The 18,505-nt window shown below is 40.2% G+C and overlaps 1 protein-coding gene across 2 annotated transcripts; it reads left to right on the forward strand.

Moving 5' to 3' along the window:
- Positions 1 to 885: 885 nt before the first annotated feature.
- Positions 886 to 17,331, forward strand: LOC119026392 (alpha-1,6-mannosylglycoprotein 6-beta-N-acetylglucosaminyltransferase A-like). 2 transcript variants are annotated; one of them, XM_037110750.1, is made up of 19 exons: positions 886 to 1,006; positions 1,595 to 1,703; positions 1,865 to 1,949; positions 3,117 to 3,182; positions 3,462 to 3,662; positions 4,058 to 4,134; positions 5,367 to 5,456; positions 5,583 to 5,648; positions 6,217 to 6,393; positions 8,441 to 8,610; positions 9,260 to 9,385; positions 11,051 to 11,184; positions 11,299 to 11,432; positions 11,816 to 11,959; positions 13,663 to 13,809; positions 13,938 to 14,051; positions 14,161 to 14,235; positions 14,346 to 14,503; positions 15,517 to 17,331. In XM_037110750.1, exons 2-19 carry the CDS (start codon positions 1,611 to 1,613, stop codon positions 15,713 to 15,715), a joined length of 2,256 nt encoding a protein of 751 aa, XP_036966645.1. In that variant the 5' UTR covers positions 886 to 1,006; positions 1,595 to 1,610; the 3' UTR covers positions 15,716 to 17,331. The 2 variants fall into 2 exon arrangements, with proteins under 2 accessions (XP_036966645.1, XP_036966646.1); XM_037110751.1 differs by having other exon boundaries at positions 8,493 to 8,608.
- Positions 17,332 to 18,505: the final 1,174 nt, after the last annotated feature.

Here is an 18,505-nt window from a genome sequence, read left to right on the forward strand (position 1 = left end):
AGCTAACCAGTGCTATAAGCTAAATGCTATTGTGTCTGCTAGTGTGATTAGATGTGTCACTAAGGGATGACTTTGTTTCTTTTTAAAGCTTGTATGGTGTTAGGCTGCTGTTTGCCCTGCCTTTCCTCTAAACTCTTTTCTTTCTTTTTGCCTTGCCCTGCTAGTTAGCCTACAGTAAACGGCTGGTCTGTTGTCGTTGTGTAGACGCTCTTTTAAAAAGTGTAGTTGAGTTCACCCAATCAGACCTTGAGACGTTAGCGGGGGTGGGAGGGGTTACTGCAGCAGTCATAGTGGAGGACCTGCCAATATACCTGTTGTTTGGTTTCTCTTCTTTTGTTTTGAGTTTGTAGTTGATTTGTAAATAAATATTTGGTTTTGTTTCTTGTTTTGGGGGATTATTTGAGTGCAGTGACTCTGCCAGAGCTAGCTGTGGAAGTCTGTCTTTCTCTTCCCGACTAAGCCACTGTGTATTGATGTAGGTGAAACATCATATGTGTTGGAGATTAAGGAAAAGAACTACAAACATGTTTTAGAGAAATAACTGATAAACAAAATTGTTTTATTGTGAGTAATAAATGTTGTTAAATTATTGTACATCATGCCTGTATTCATTTGTGCCCAGGACCTGTGTATGGGTTGTTTTTTGGGAAACCCTCAGAGAAAGTATATTCTAGAGTATATTCTTTAGGTGCAAGGCCTAAGGTGGCGTTGTCGGTGTTACATAGATTCTCTAGATCTTCAACTTGCGGTTCAACTGGTATTGCCACATTTGTAGGGAGAGTTACGCTGATAAACTGGCTAGGAGACTGGTTGTATCAGTTAATCATCACATTTGCATGCATTTGCCTCATGAGGTTTCCATGGAAGAGAGTAGTTCCACCCGACAGCACAGTCGGCAGGCAGGCACTTTATTCTGAACGAAATGGGATTATAATTATAGATTATAGAATAATTATAGTTGTGTGTTCATTTGGTTCTTTTGGAAGGACTGACCAAAACGCTGAGGGTAAGTCTTTGAGTTTTTTGTTATTGCTGTGGACACTGGAACTATCTTGATACTTGAATGAGTAAAGTTAATAATGAACTGTTTCACTGTGTGGCAGAGTTTGTGTAAAAAAAGACTGTGGTGAAAGCACTGAAGCACTGACTCAATTTTGTAACTCAAGTAAAAGTAATCAAACACAGACTCTGAAAGAATGAAATTAAAAATATACCTCGGAGGGACATTTCTACCATTTATGCTCAGATTTCTGTCAACCCACAATCCAAAGGTGTCAGTATTTGATGAGTTGGAAATGACACAAATGAACTTTTCTTACAAATAGGACCTTTAAAGTCTGAAATCTGAGCAAAGAGTCACAGAAGAAAACAAATCTGAATGGTCTGAAAGTCGAAGCTTTTCAGATCTTTTCAATCATCTTCAGTATATTTCAAACAAAAGAGCAGCAGAAATCGTCATCAGACACATTCCTGCACTCACGTCTCACCACTGAGCATACAGCTCTGTAAGGAAAAATTGCATTCAATGTAAAATCATCTCATTTTTCTTTTATTTGTTTTTTCTTTTTTGCACTGGTGACCAACTAAACTACAGCAGACTGGTTAGAATAATGAGAAAACTAGCGCCCATCCTGCGATGGACTCTGTTCGTGCTAGTGGCCATCAGCTTCATCTGGTGTCTGACTCTGTCATTTTTCATCCTGGTCTGTATCTTCATTCACCCATTGACAACATGACAACATTGACTCATGTCTTGTAAAACCCCACCTTGTTACATTTAGTTCCCTCCTACTGCGACAATGCGTTTTGATACCAGCACGTTGTTGTGTAACTCTGTGTTTTGCCTGTATAAACTGATTTTTAGGGTGCTGCTGACAAGGATGGCATCAGTTTGACCCATCAGAGCAGAGTGCAAAGAAAAGCGTGGGGGGAAAGCAGCAGGGCTGAAGGTGAGAAGAGAGCACAGAGATAACAAGAGGAGTGATAAAATGGATGAGGGAGCAGCTGGAGGATTCATAAGAAATATCCACAGCAGACACATACTTCTCCCTTCGTTCCTGCCAAAAGAGTACTTTATATATTTTATCTGCTAGGTAACTTTCTCCTAAGTGATCTTAACGTATAATATCACACCATAGTTTATTTGCTGTTGAAAGTCTGTATTATAGTCCAGATTTATGCATTTCATTAATGCATAAAAACTTGGCACACTTCAACAGTTTGGGGCTCTGAAAAGTTTCAGAAGTGGAGCCATGACAGAAACGCCTCATGGCGGGACTTAGTAGACAAATTATGCATTTTGCATTGTATCTCCTCAATGAACATGATAGCGCAGAAAAGGTGACGTCTGCCTGTGTTTATATATCGTTACGGTGTTACTCCGTAAAACATCCTGAACTGTCAATTGAATGAGTGAATCAGTGAAGCTGATGGAACAAATGTACAGATATGATCAAATATCTGATTAAACAATACGATGATCAGAAAAATACTGAATATCTGAGACGATAATTGGTTGACATTATATTTGATTACCTTTAATATCAGATACTATATCATATGAGCGACTTTCACTCTTACCAAAGTCATATTTTAACACAACATCATTACTTTTACTTTAAGGATGACTTCTGGATACTTTATAGACCACTTTGCTTATAGATCACCGTCAATATCATTTTTATGATCATCTGTAAGAGAAGTATTAGTTAGCTTGTCTCTTGTTTTGTTTGTTGCCTTCATTTTTCACTATAAAGCTAGAAAAATACTGTAGGGTATAAATATGAACAACTTAATAATTTCAAGTAGATGTATGTAAGATCGTGCCTCCTTATGATACAGTACAACAGAGAGAATCGTCTGATTCAGTTACAGCAGCTCGTCCCAAAAAAGGACATTGAATTGGGAGCATGAGAGGGGATAGTGGAGGTTCATGGTGGTAACATCATTCTGCTTTTCGTCACAAATGTTTTTTCTCCATCATGTCAGAACGATCTTTTGCATCCTTAACTACAGTTTTCAGGGAGATATCTTGTGAACTGGCGCCTCAGCCTCTGCTCCGTTTCCACCTTCTTCCTCCCTGACCTTCCTTTGAATACCTCCCCTCTCTCTGCCAGACATAATGAAGAGAATTGTCAAGTTCGTCGATGACCTCCTGAACATTGTGGGACCCCCTGGCGACCGTGAGCAAACTCTTCTTGTCTTTAAATCCACACTTGTGTCTCAGCCCTCAGTAAATAAAATGATTTTTTTTTTTCCTTAAATAGCATTTTGGTGAAGTAGCACGACATCTAAGACGCATTTCCATGTAGTTTTTGCAGACTGAATCCTGTATGAGTGGTAAATGTTTAATGTGTCTTATTGCCTCAACAGCTCTTTTCACATACAAGCCTCTTCAAATTATGTTCAGAGTGCAGAGAACTAATTTGTCAAATTAACACTTGCCACCCTCTCCCTCTCAGTCTCCCCCCCGCCTCCTTTGAAGGACTACAAGGAAGAGTTCAGAGTGCTCCAGATTCAAATGGAGGCAGAGAAAGACAAAGAAAAACTGAGGGAGAAGATGGTTGAGGAGCTGCGATCTGATAAGGTGCAACTGCAGCAGCAAGTGGCTCACCTGGAGGAACTCCTGAGGCTGCAGACGATGAAGGAACTTGCCAGGGACGGTAAGGAAATCAAAATGCATAGAGAGACGTACGACTACTGAGGGAGAACTTGAATGTATGATTTGAAACTGCTTTTGGTAAGTTTTACCCAAAAATGACTAGATGGTGCTGTTGTCGGGGACTATTTTCAGCAGTGGATGAAAACATGTTTGGCAGTCTATTGAGTTTATGGTAGCAATAAAGTATGTGTGGGATTCAGTGAGGACTGGATAGAAGCTAGTCATATGAGCGGTGAAGGCTGTCTTCCTCAACATGCCTTAAATGTTAATCAGGACTTCTAATTAAATGTATATGCCAAGTGCTAAAGTAAATAGACATCAATGTGCAGGAAAGTTTTATCTTCTTCTGTTCCACCGTTCCCTGTTAAGAAGGATTTAAGGTTTTGTGTTCCTCAGGTGGTCAAAACAGCGAGGATAAAAACTGTCCACTGCCTCTCATGGATGGATACCCAAACTGTGTGGATAAATTAAAGGTAAGATATCTTTGGAATCATTGTAATAGCAGCATGCCATTGAACTAGAGACTTTCAATAAAACATTTCTAAAAAAAAATAAATATGCATATATGTATGTATTCAGGCTTGTAAGATTAATAATAAAATGTGTTATGTGGACTTGTCTGTTGTATTTTTTGTGTTGTCTCGCTACAGCATGTTAAACTGGCTGAAGTTTGGAAAGGTTGTGTTGAGTGAGACAAGACAGAAAGTTACAGCAAGTCACGGTAATCTAGACGGGATGTTATGAAAGAATATATGGTGTCCAGAATCTTATCGGATTAAAAGATCTCATTTTTGAAGCTGCAGAAAGCACAATTGGAAAAAAAAAAAAGAAGACGGCTTTAAAAAAGAAGAACCAGAGGCAGCCTGTCTGATCTCCTCCAGCTGCATGATGTAAAGTCGCGGGGCTCTGACTCCAAATCGTATCGAAATAGGTTGAATCCTGTAACTGTGGACTGTAGGCCTTCACATTTTGTGAGAGTAAATCACTACGATGTGAAGGAAAACACTGCTGACATGTAAGAGAGAGTGAAAAAAAACAAAAACCAGGCAGAGTTCATGCTACTTAATATTACATGATTAAGTGGTAAATGGTAAAATGCTATCGCTGATGCCCTTACATTAAATTTTCGATATCTACATCTTTTTATATTGTAATAATATGCAATATATAGTTTTTAAAGCACTAAATTTGGAAATTATGCGGTTATAGAATAGGCTGTTTTTCCACCTACACACTTGTCACACATCTTATATGCACAAAGTAACAAAAAAACAACTTTGTAGATGTAAATAATTAAGACCTATAATTAATTTTTCCCTCTGTTATTCTCAAGCGGGGGTATTTTGAGGTCATAATATCACACTGTGGATTTTGAACCAGTGGATTTTTCTCTAGAAAAACGTGTTCAGTCAGTCTTGATAAAATAAATGTTTGCCCCAAACTTCAACACAGGTGTGTTACTGAGAAACAAAGCTGTACTGACGGTGATCAGTATTTCCTGTCCTCATTAAAATACTACAGCAACCGTTCCTCCATCTTTCCCCATGGTCTTAATTTACCTGCATAGAAACCAATACTAATTTTAGTATTATCAGATTTACTTATATTGTAAATCATGGGCTGTGAATAAAGTGTTAACATCTCTTCAGTAGCTTATAGTTTTGTGTCATTGTGTTGATCATGATGTGGTTTGTTGCCTCTCCAGTGGATGAAGGAGATGTGGAGGTCTGACCCTTGCTACGGCCGTTATGGGGTGAACGGGTCCCTGTGCTCCTTCCTGATCTACCTCAGTGAGGTACTGAAGTTGTGTCAAGTTTTCATGTCTTACTCTATTCCGTAAAGGCACAAAGATTAATATGTGTGTTGATTTTGTGTTTGTGCTGGTGTGACCGTCTCCTGTTTCTGTCTGTGTCTTGTGAAGATGGAGAACTGGTGTCCTCTGCTTCCAGGCCGAGCGATCCCCCCAGGTGTAACAGCTAGCTCAGCGGTAAAGACAAAGTTCAAAGCATGCAATTTGTTTGAATGTGAGATAAATTGAGTGGAAAAGAAGGCAGGAGATTGTTTGGGTGTAAGTGCGTATTTGTCTGTGTGATATTCATCTTGACCAAAACTTTTTTTTATCACTGCAAAGTTTCTCGTCTCTGATTAACCAAAAGACAAATGTGTTTTCACTCAGTTTCACACAGTTTCTACTTTGTCTTTTGTAAGGCTAAATCTTCTAAGTGTCTGTTTTCATTCAGTTTCGCAAACGAAAAAGACAAAACTAAAACTCTCCTAAAAATGTTTTTTACTTGATTTCACAAATGAAACAATAAACACTCCAGAGATAAAGAAATAAAAGAGGATTATTCTGGTGAAACTTATGTTTTACCCACGTCATAAACCTAAAGCACAAAAACGATTCAAATCTGACTTAGAAAATGAATAAGCAACAAAAAAATAAATGATTTAACATGAATTCAGTCAGTGCCAAATGGTAAGTTACCACATTGTGAAGGGAAGTCCAAAACAAATCTAGGAGCGTACAATAAGTTCTGTTTTCCTCATTTTTTCAGGTGGGGTCTGACACTGCCGTAGTCCGGAACAACTTTACTGGTCTGTATCCATCCCTGGAAAACAGAGAGCAGTTCAAATGGGTTCACCAAAGAATCCACAGTATGGAACAGATTTGGGTCGACGCCGGGCGCTCTCTTTCAGCCAAATACAACCTCGCAGAGCGGAAAGCCAAACAGGTAATATATTGCTTCTAATTGTTTTAATTGGAATACCTGAAAATTCACCAAACCTGGCCAAATCCTTAGATTTTTCTCTCTACATGTGTCAAGATTTCTGCTCTCACACGACACGTAGTTGCAACCGGGATCGCTCCTCGTGTTTTGGCTTAAATATAAATGGACTTGTGTTTCTGTAGCACTTTGTCAGTCTGCTAACCGCTAAAAGTCTCATCACATTCACCCATTTACACACAGTCATACATTGTTTGCATGCATAGGCCACTGCAAACATGCAAGGCGCCACCTGCTCATCACAAGCAATTGTAGTTCAGTATTTTGCTCCAGGACACTTTGACAGGCAGCTAGGCTGAGATTCAACATGCTACAGAGATGCAGAGTGACATCTGATGATGTTTGCCACAGCATGAATATCAAGTTACAGCCAGCCGGATTGGTGCGTACAAAACCAATGACATAAAATCCAGCAGGAGACTGGTGCTGGTGGCATAAGGTTGGTTTCACACTGGATAAGAAGTATGACAGTGCATTCTTTTGAAAAGATCTTAATCTACCTAATCTAACCCAGTAGAGGCTAAAATTCAAATGTTATTTCTGGTAGTTTTTATGTGGAGAAAATCAATATTGTAATGAAAAAAGGAAGTAACACTGAAGAAGGCACTCATGTGATTCTGGTGAAGACTGGCCTGGGCACAAAAGTTAAATGGTGCCATTAAAAAAGTAAAAGGCTTATGGCTTTAACACCTGACACCACAAAGCGCTAATAATAGAAAGAGTCACAACTATGCTCTAACCTGCACTGGCATGTTCATTTGAAACCACACTAATCGTCTGGGCTGACGCACACAGCCACATGTAGCTCATCCTGTCAGACTAGTCTGAAGAAGCAAGCCTTTCATTCATAATGACATGCTCCAAAAAGTTGTTTCAAGTTGTACTCCAAGCATGCGTGAGAAAGAGTTTCATTTCATAACTTCTGTAGAGAAGCAGCCCTGATACAGACATCAGAGGAGAGGCTGCAGCCTGATAATAAACTGCACCAAAATGTCAGAAAGTGCAGGAAAAAGGGACCTTTGATTCTTTAAATCGACTTGACTCATTCATCTGTGAGAGTCACTTAAATAGAAGAATTTATTCACAATTCTAACATCACTGCTTGACCTGCCATAGACCAGACCGGCACTTACAGGCACTTGGCAAAATATCCAAATGTAAGTGCAGAGTTAACTGAGAGTTTATTTTCATTTTCAACATTCAGACCTTTCACACAATGCATCGAAGGGACGCACAAAACAACAACAGAATCACACATGGAGCTGATATACAAGGCTGTTCTCACTACCGACGCGTAAAATACAGCAGCTTGGTCAGTGGCCCTATGCTTCAAATTTTGAAGCTGTTGTTACTCCTCTGTCTTCATGTCTTGAAACACCCCGCTAGATCCGCAGTGTAAAGAGCGAGAAAGTCCAAGTCAAGAGGTGGCTGAGGTGGTTGGATGAACCATTCACTTTTCTGAGGCCAGTACTTAAAAGGATATGTAACATAAATAACTGAACTGATAAGGTATCACATTTAATTCATCCTCTGATTGGACTAATGCAATGATAAAAACACTTGTTGTCCACAGCTAGAGAACTCTCTATACAGTCTACATGCAAGCAGATCTGTGACTTGCTCACTGGGAATCTTTTCAGCCTGGCTCTCTAATCATCTAATTACCTATTTGTTTGCTCAACCATCCAAAGAGTGTTACCTTCCCTAACTCAGTGTCAAGTCGAGTCCACACCATTGTTGTAACGCCATACCCAGCTTCTTCTGTTGCTTCTTTACAGTTGAGGGGTACTTAATGTCATCTTTATAGAAAACGAGTCATCGTGAGTCATCACATGTACCTGCTTTATCTTTACCTACCCAAAATAGGATCTGCACGATGGCCATGCTACACTGAAAAACTGAATAACATTTGCTGGTATCCTTTTTTTTTTTTTGGCCATATGAATGGAGCAGCTTGACTTCTAAGAGTAAAGAAAGACATATCGTCCCCCAGATCCTGGTGCATCCTGGGGCTCTGACAGTTGAATCTGGGTTTAAAATAGCAGATTCTGCCTTCAGTGGTGGACCCCTCGGGGAGCTCGTCCAGTGGAGTGACCTCATCGCCACACTTTACATTCTGGGTCACGATCTTCACCTTTCTGCTTCAATACCCGACCTCAAGGTGTGAGTATGCACACAAAAAGGGCCTCTCTGTTGCAGACTGCTTTCTGGTCAGGGTGACCAGTATTATAGACCATATTCACATGGCGACCATTTTCCTCTGATGCTCACAATGGGATGTTGGAATTCTGGGATTATATTATGTTGTTGTTTTCCCAGGTAGCAAATTGTATAAACATAGGAAAACACAGAACTTGGTGAATAATGAGAGATGGATAGTGAAAAACCAGAGAGTTTAAGCTGTATTTCAAGGTAAAACAACATATTCGATAACCATTAGCTAACGTTACTGTTTGATTTCATGAGGTGCATTTCATCTCCACTTCACTCAAACAAATGTATTAAAAATGTAATCGATATTTTAGAAATAACTCACTCCTTTCCAAACACATCATGTCCCACAATAGAACATTTATGTTTGCTAGGAAGTGCTTGAATGTTAGCCGCCATTCAACGAATTGATCTTCGCCCTGTGTAAGATTATCAAACAGTATGTTAGCGAGTAAATGTTTGAATGCTTCCCACTCTGGGCGTGGTATCAGAGGAAAATGGTGGCCGTGTGAAAGTTTTGAACAGATAAGGAATTTTGAAGTTTTCTTAATAACCTTATTCCTGTATATCCAATCTTATATTAATCTCACTCTCTCTCCAGTTCTCTAGGGATCATGAGAACAAGCTGCCCACCTCATTCTGTAGTGACACCAAGCCTGATTTACACAGACATTGTCGGCCTTCGACAGATACAGGCAGCACTACAGACAGACTGGGTTAAATACAAGTGAGTAGACTAGTCCTGAGAGATGACCTTGTCTGTGAAGATGAGATGACGAGACTACAATTATTCATCCTTGAACAGTGTCAGGGTTGCGCTCGGAGGATGAATTGAGGGGTTTCCCTGTGTGTTCTTGTCAGGGATGTGGACTCGGTTAATTGTGGCTTGGACTTCTGTCGACTCGAGTCCCTGATTTGATGACTCGCAACTTGGCTTGGCAGAAAATAAATGACTTAGAGTCCACTTGGACGTGGATGTTGGATGTTGAAGACTCAGGACTTGACTTGCCTTAACGAAGGCCTTGCAATAACTTGACATAAACATTGAGAGATAAAATGCAAAACGACTTCTTTTTGTCGACCATGTTACTCCCACATATAAATATGACACTGAAACATTCGGCATTCATATAAGAGTCTGATGATTCATGGAATAATGACTTACCAAAAGTGTACTTCAGAGAATTAAATGTCATTCTGGCCCTGTTTGATGAAGCGAACTGCACCGCATGAGCCCCTGTTTTTACAAAAGAGTGGATGAGTGATTTGCTTAACCATCGTAGCCTCACCTGGTTAAGCAAATATATTACTAGTTTGAAAAATAGCAAAAAAGGGCAGTTTTCCTAAGTTACACCTGAATCTGATACTGATGGGTGGGATGATGGGATAGAATGGTGAAATACATGTTGATTATACCATACCATATTATATCATACATGGATGGGGAACTACATGGATTCACACCTCCATGTGCCAACTTTAAATCAGCCTCATCTCAGTGTGAATCTATATTTGTGGGTGTGAATTTTTACCCCTGAGAAGATGAGCAGTAGGAGGAAGTGTAAGATTTACCATCCAAGTCTACTGATGCGTATCAGCTTAAACCTGCTATTCCTGTAAAAGTTTTGTTAACTACAGTTAAAGCAGACAGATAGTTGTTACGCTGCCAACATATTTTCTGTGTGCTGAGACATGGCCCTCTAATTTATTTATACTGTACTTACTTTATGTAACTGTTTTATTGTTTCGGGCTAGTTAGTTCCATTTAAGGGTAAAATTAATGCTTTGGTAAGGGATAATATTTTAGTCAGTCGTGCACTTTCAATTAAGTGGCAACAGTTTTAAGGAAGACCATTTTCTATTTCAGCGTGGAAGTGCAGCTGTGCACAAATCACAAAAGCTGACCTCACAACACAGAAGTGAAATAGAGTCAAAATTTCATCAAGCATATTTAACAGGATCCATGATGGCCATTTTAAATGACTATATTTTGTGTCTGCACCATTTTTTTGATTGACTGAAACAACATATAGGAACCACGCTGTGGATACAAGAGTGTGGGCCAACAGGAGCTGTCATACGTTCCATCGTGTGCGTATAACCTGTGGTTAGGTTTGGACTCCATGATGTTGGCAGGCACTGCACATAAAGTCTCAGCCTTTGGACTGTCGCAGAGTGGAGTTTTAATAAACTGTTGTACCATCTGAAGGAGAACTCACAGCATATTAGCTTGAATACTAGTTCTGGCAGCCACCACCATCAATGCATGAATGAATGAATGTATGAATTAAAATGACTGAACTATCCCAAAATGTAAATGTTCTCATCTTTGAGTGATTGCTATGATGTGTATTAATGTGTTTAAGAGTGTGTCCGCCTGTGTGTCAATCAGGTGTATGATTCGCGTGTTGGACTCTTTTGGCACTGAGCCGGACTTCAATCACGCAGCCTGGGCCCAGCAGCACAACCTGACAAGTTATTTTGGCGGCCTGAACCTGATCCCAATGCAGTTCAACACCATGTTTCGTATGTTTCCTGTTTCTTGCTCAGCGCCTCATTTTCAACGTATCGTTAATTGACCAGAAATCACAGCTTCTGTTGATATATCTTAATGACGGCGTTCTCTCGCACTGTGAGCAGCTCATACACCAGACAACACATTCCTGGGATTCGTGGTGCAGCACCAGCTGAGCTCTGAAGAACGTCAGCAGCTCGAGTCCACCAAAAGACAAAACCAGGCGCTTGTGTATGGGAAGCGTGCCACTTTTTGGAAGGTAACGGTACACAGAGATTGTAATAGCCCGCACATATTTCTTGTGTAAAATATTCATTTGAGAAGAGGATACAGTTTCTAGATGGAGGCTGTTGAGGAGAGAAAATTGTATTTTTGTATTCATTTTTTATCACTTGTTGAGACACAGTTGTAATTGCTTTTGCATGTCTTGAAAAAACTTCTGTCACCTCACACTACCTTTCATGTAGTTACTAGTTTGTGGATGTCGTCTGTGGGTGTTTAGCAGTCTGCTGGTCCCCCCACTTATCAGCCAGACATACCCATAAAAGACACACTTGGCAAGGTAGAGGTATAATTTGTGCCATGTCCACTGATTGATTTTCCAGCAGGTCAACCTTTGTTTCGTCTGCTGTTATGCCGCAGGATAAAGAGGCTTATCTGGACGTCATCCATCGATACTTAGAGATCCATGGGACGGTTGATAAAAGCGCTTCAATCCCAGCCTATGTGAAGAACCACGGCATTGTCAAAGGCAGTGAGGTACAGGTCCTGCTGAGACAGAGCAAGGTGAGTGTGTGAGCGATTGCCCACTTCACATCAGGTGGGTTCACTTAGCCTCTGTATTTTGTTGACTTTGGCATTACACCATCTGTTTAAAGCCATCTGCTGTATGTGGGGAAATAACTACTGCAAATAATGAAACCAATGTTTAGTGGAAAACATTTCTCTTTGCCACAAACTGGGCTCGCATGTTTGATGAAAGCAGCAACATAAATATATAACCAGAAATTCAGTTAACTGAACTCTTGGGACCAACCCTTGACTTGAAAATGTCCCCCTTTTTTTTTATCCACGGCTCTTCTTGACAAAAGGCAGGTGTTGTCATCTTAAGTTGATTTAAGAGTTATAGAACACAGCTGTGTACATTTTTTTATACGTGAGGCCTCCTGATCATACATCTCAGACTGTGTGAATGTGACAAGTGTTTTAAAGTGCTATGAGGGTCTGTAGACTGGAAAAGTGCTATAGAACTGCAAGTTAATTTACAGTAAGTTGCAAACAATGACATGGTAAATCAGCCGCAGGCTGTATTAAAAGAGCTACCAGATATTTTAATGAGCCACTGACAGGATCAAGGCAAGCTTATTTGCTGCAGTGGTAAATATGTTAGAAATGACTTCTGTGTCTTGTTTTAGCTGACTTAAATTCTTGTTTCATGTGTATGTGTTTGCAGGAAATTATTCAAGGTAACTAGCTGCATGCGTGCGTACTATTTATTTTACTTTTGTTTGATTAACATGAAGTTATTGTCATATGTTTTTTCCCTGACGGGACACTGAGAGGATAGCTGTTGCACTGGTAACAAATAATAGGGGTCCAAATAAATAAACAGATTTTTAATTAAATGTTAATGGATTCTAAGTTGTCCCATAAGTACTGTCAACATCAATTACATCCATACATCCATCAATTACATCATATAAGAATCTGCTGTATTTATCATGTTTTAGTGTTGTGGTAGTGTGGTGATCATTCCCTAAATTCAAAATAGTGTTAATTCTAGAAACGTTGGAACATTTCTTGAGTATGAAGGTGATAAATTGATGTTAATTGGTTTCCAAGCTGTTGAAAATGCCTGGGGGAACTACAAACACAGTGCTCAGCAATATCAAAACATCTGGATGGGATCCAAACACTATGTAAGCAGCATCACGCTAATTTTCCCATTGTTCAGCACGTGGTGTTGGTGTTTGGAAATACTGGATCTGGACTGGAGTTGAATCTAGCTCAACTACGACAGGAATGCATTTTTTTTTTCTTGTAGTTTGGGTCCACACAACATTGGTTTGTAATGACAACCCTTCCTGCCTGTAGGAGCTGAATTTATCATTTATTTTCCTGGTGTTTGCTGGCACCATGTGGTGGCAGTAAAGAAGTGCAGCTGGTTCACGTGTAAGTACATTGTACGTGTTAAGGAACCTAAATAATGGAGGAAGGGTCATTGTGTCACTGAATCTTGCTTTGGCGCCAGGCTGTGGTGCCAGCTGTTTTGAGGTCTATGGGAGAAACACACTTAAACCCAGTATCAATATCTACATTGTCTGACCTCTGATGAAAAATGAAATAAAACACTTCAGAAAGAAGGTAACCACGGATGATTGACAGGGCTAAGAATATGGTGAAAAAACGGGGCACAGCTGATCAATTCGACTGAAAAATTTAATGTGTCAGGGAATTCTGCGCTGATGTTTATCTGTGGTCTCTTGCAGGTTTTTGTGGGACTGTCTTTCCCTTATGAAGGCCCTGCTGCACTGGAGGCCATAGCCAATGGCTGTGCTTTCCTGAACCCCAGGTTAGACCCTCCGCACAGTCGACTGAACACAAAGTTCTTCGAGGAAAAGCCCACCATCAGAGAGGTCTGGTCCATAAATATTTTTTGTTTATGTGTACAATATTGTGTATCTTTTTGATGCATTGAACCTCACACATTTAAATTTTGACCAAGTTAAGCTGATTTTCTTTTCCAAATAAAACTGTGCTGCAGGTGTCATCACAGAATCCTTACGCCGAGGCGATAGGAGAGCCCTACGTATGGACGGTAGATATGCAAAACTCCACGGATGTGGAAAGAGCTCTCTCTGTTATCCTCAATCAGACAGTAAGTGCCTTCTAAATATGGCTCCAAATCTACATATCTTAACAAAGAGCATAACAGAAATACAGAGAAGAATCCATTTGATGAGTCAGTTCTTGAATATACATTTCAGATTGAGCCCTACCTTCCCTACGAGTTCACCTGTGAAGGGATGCTCCAGAGGGTCAACACCCTGACTGAAAAACAGGTCAAAGGAGTGTTGATCAAGGGGTTGGGAAAAAGGATCAGAGTTATTATTTTGGGGATAAAACATCTTTGGTCATCTATATTCTCACATTGTTCTTATTTTGGCCTCAGGACTTTTGCAACAACACAGAGACTTGGCCCCCACTGAGCGCGCTCCAGGTCGTGAAGGCAGAGGTCAACACTTCCTGTAAACAGGCCTGCCAGGAGAAGGGGCTCATCTGTGAACCTGCGTTCTTCCCACATCTGAACAGCGTCGACAATCTCGCCAAGTCAGTTCACACATGATTCTTTGCATACACATGAATGCAGTCAAAAAAGCTGGAGTACAAAACCTTTAGCTCCCCGTCATGGCCGTTATGTTTCTCTGCCATGAGCTTGACATAGCTGCTGTAGCAACATCCAGAGGCATAACAATATAAATAAAAAAAACATGTAAACCAATAAACTGGCCTCTTCAGGGTAAAATCTACATGAGTTGTGCTCCTACAAGCCACCGTGGAATAAAATGTCAAAACTTAACGTGTATAGAGGCTTAGGGTTTCTGGGGGTTCAAGAATAAACATAGTTTCCTCACTAGAATGATGTGGGTCAGGTAAGAAAACAGGTTCTAAAGAGAAAGAGTTTCTGGGTAATAGGATGAGGTTTCAATGTGTTAAGGGCAGATCCAGAATGAGTGTGAGGGCCCACTGAGCGCCATTCTCCGCCTCTTTTAAGCTTTGACAAAAAAGGCTTCTTCACACCACGAGTGGCTGGGAGGGGAATGCCCAAGCTGCTTCCACTCCTCAATCAGGGGTCAGTCTCCCCAACCCTGTGCTCAGGTGAGCTGAATCCCCTGCAATTAGTCCAGCAAAATCAGCCCCAAAACAAAGAAAGATAGCAAGTCTTAAACAATTTCTAATTTTCAAGGTTTTAAAAGGTTGCAAATCTTTGGCGCCAGTCAACACATTTGCAATCAGTTCAAGTTACTTGTGTTTTGGTTCTGGTCTATGCTGGTCTATGCTGTTTTTTTCCAGTAGGGTTCCAACAGGGTTGACAGATTTAAACCAATCAAAATCACTCGTACCTGCTGTGTGAACATGATAATATGAATAATGGAGCTTGCTGAGGGTGGTGCCTAAGTTTTCTGTCAGTGCAGCCTTACAGGTTTAACAGTTTAACAGTTTCTGTGCTGTCTGAGTCCGAGCCATCTCTGATTGTATTCCAAGTTCATGCTTTCTGTTTCAGTCCACAGCTGCTGATGATTTCTCTTGTTTTTCTGTTTTCTGTTTTTTCTTAATTCCAGTTACAGTGTATATTGTCGGTCATCAGAGCTGTCTGACAGTCGTCTGGTGTTTCCAGCCTACAGCAGTAGTGAACACTGTGTGTTCCAGTCTGATCCCCTGCTCTTCAGCTGCGTCAGATCAGAAGAGTCTTTGATTCGCATCTGCCCCTGTAGAGACTACATAAAGGACCAAATAGCCTTATGCAAGGCGTGTATATAACATCCAGGCAACATTTCATTTCTCTTGTGAAACCTGAAAAGAAAAAAAGCAAGAAAATGGATTCCCATCTTCCAGCCATCTCCTTGAGGCCTTGCCAGAGCAGCGAGAGTGCAAGCCGACTATGATGATGATGCAAAAGTGTGAAATTGAGTGAGGGCAGGTGGGAGAACATCCTGAAGAGAGAAAAGGTTTTTATTATAATAATGTGTCAGTATTTATTTGTCTTTACGGTACACTGAAGTCACAGAGTTACCCATGCAGTACTCTATAGATTCATGCCATAGATTCACAAGTGGTGAAAGTACACTGGTAGCAAAGGTGAAAAGTAAACCGTTGTCGTGCGGATAAACCATTTGTGTCTTCCACACTGTAGCTGACTGATGCTTATTCCTGGTGATGATAACAGCGGCATGAAGAGTAGTTACCAGGAAGGTTAAAGGAATAGGCAAAGTGCTTGATGATGAAAAGACTAATCCCATTCTCATGCAAAACTAATGCCAGTAAGTAATTAGCTTAACTTAGCCAACCGAGTGGAAACCGGAAACAAGCTCACACTTTTATGTAACATTTCAAGCCGTGTGCAAAAAACAAACATGTTATTTATATTTGATTTTATTTCATTTATGTATTTATAATCGTCTGTTCTTTTGTATATATTTTTGAAACCCCTCCTATTTTATTATTCCCACCTTGGAAATTAGGCTCATAAACATCAGTCATTCATCATCATTAATGAAAGAAAGAAAGAGACATTAGGCCAAATCACGCACAGCAGGCGTAGTGAGACAGAGAAAAGACCTATTAGAAGAATATAATTATAATATTAAGAAGTGAGGTTCAGTTCAGCTTCACACAGAGATGGCTGATGGAAATGTCCTTCAGATGGATACTTCTCACTTTCATACATTGAGTACATCTCAGAGCCTGTGCGTTATTACTTTCACCCGAGTAAAGAACTTGAATCAGTGTTTCTACTTTTACCAGAGTCTTTTTTTAATATAGTATCTTTACTCTTTACAAAGAATGTGTGAACTTTTTATTATCTCCCTTATAGACGCAGCAGCTGATAGTTCAGGTCAACAGAAATTATACAGCTGGACAAATCTGACACCTTATTAATTATTTGGGATAAATAGACATTGATGTAGTGTAGGTGGGACTGATGCTCGTATGTACACATCCTACATGATACACACAGTCTGCCTCCGTGACAGTCGTGAGGTTAAAAAGTAAAGAAGAAAAGACCACGTCTGACCGTTACTGATGAATAAGCAGGATAAAACTTTATTAATCAATAAAACTTTGCTCTTTGACAAAGAGCTACCTCATAATTCTTTTACATAAATAAACGTATTTTTACATCATCTGTAATACCACTGATGTCATTACTGTACAAACAGACAAATAATAGTTCTGTTACATAGTCAGAGTTTTTGGAAATTCAATTACATCTTTACATGTGTGTGTGTGTTTGTGTGTGTGTCTTTGCGTGTGGCTGCAATGCATGTGTAACCACTAAAGCTATAAGGGTTTTTTTACAAGCCCATGCAAAGCCTATAGCAACTGAGAAGTGGTTAATATTGCTATTACAATTTTGGGAAATGAAGAAAAAAAAAGAGTGGTGTGATGCCTCTTCTGACAAGTCAGCTCATCAATACAGCTACGACTGAATGATACACCCCCGTCAGAAGAGGAGTGGACGGATGTTTTCGATGGTTTGGCACAGTTCATCAAGCTGCAGAATCGGACATGTTTCTGAGCTTTTTCAGTGAAAACAGATTTGAATATTATGTGACCTGTTTAAATGAATAGGGGTTCGTGTTTCTGTGCAAACAAGTGAAGTTACAAGTTGAATACCAGTTCAGAGTTCGTTTCTTCACGAACCACGAGAAACATTTCATGGGGCAGTGGAAAAATCATATTACAGGTAAATTATCAGAGAATTACGGGATATATTCAACATATTTTTTTTTGGTAGCCAGCTGTTGCACTCATGCAGAAGTTGTCAAATGAGAGCAACAGCTTCAAAGATCGCTCATTTCTGAGGAGTGTAAAGGGGGCGACGGGCGAGAATCACAGCACCCGGCCTACATTTTCTGTAGCGTGAGTGCTCACGAGAGAAGTGGCATGAAAACAACACAAAGTGCAAAGAAGAGAGGTAGAAATTCAAAATGACCTCCAGTTCATCCAAACACAATATAGTTAACCGTATAAGCAATAGAGCTATTAAAGCGTACCATTACTGAGAGTGATGATGGGTTTGTTCTGTGCCTATCAGCATGTAAACACTGTGCTTTGCTAATAAAAGTCATTGTGAAGATTGTCTTCTATGCATCAGAGATAGGAGGGGGAAACATTACAAATCAGTGTGCTGTTGGTGAGTCGAAGAGGTGCGAGCTGTTTCTCGCCTTCAGTTTACAGCTAAATCCTTATTCTTCACACAATAGGATGAAAGATAACACCAGTCATTTTGCACCTTGGCCAGTATGCAGACTCAGAGTTAATTACAGTGCAGAGCGGATGGAGGCCCTCTCAGAATCACTGTCCAAGGCTTGGTATCTGTCTTTAGCCAGGGATAAATTTAGACTCTCTCCCATGGATCCAGTGTGCTGAATACTAATTAAAATTTGTGTCGTATGGCCAACAACCACAAGGGGGCACCCAATCACTGTGGATCCACATTGTAGGGAAGAAACCAGGCTACAATCAGTTGTGTACACTTTAGATTTTACTCACTTAAGAGTCTTGGCTTTTTCTCCTCGATATAACTGAGCTCGATTCAACATCAAT

Source organism: Acanthopagrus latus, chromosome 9 (assembly GCF_904848185.1).
Source record: "Acanthopagrus latus isolate v.2019 chromosome 9, fAcaLat1.1, whole genome shotgun sequence".
Lineage (NCBI taxonomy): Eukaryota > Metazoa > Chordata > Actinopteri > Spariformes > Sparidae > Acanthopagrus > Acanthopagrus latus.

What these genes read in the sequence shown, in the direction of transcription:
- LOC119026392 (XM_037110750.1), top strand. Translation starts at nt 1,611, where the DNA reads ATGAGAAAACTAGCGCCCATCCTGCGATGGACTCTGTTCGTGCTAGTG. An exon ending in TCAATACCCGACCTCAAGGT is followed by an intron (nt 8,611 to 9,259) that starts GTGAGTATGCAC and finishes CTCTCTCTCCAG; the next exon opens with TTCTCTAGGGATCATGAGAA. An exon ending in AGCGTGCCACTTTTTGGAAG is followed by an intron (nt 11,433 to 11,815) that starts GTAACGGTACAC and finishes GTTATGCCGCAG; the next exon opens with GATAAAGAGGCTTATCTGGA.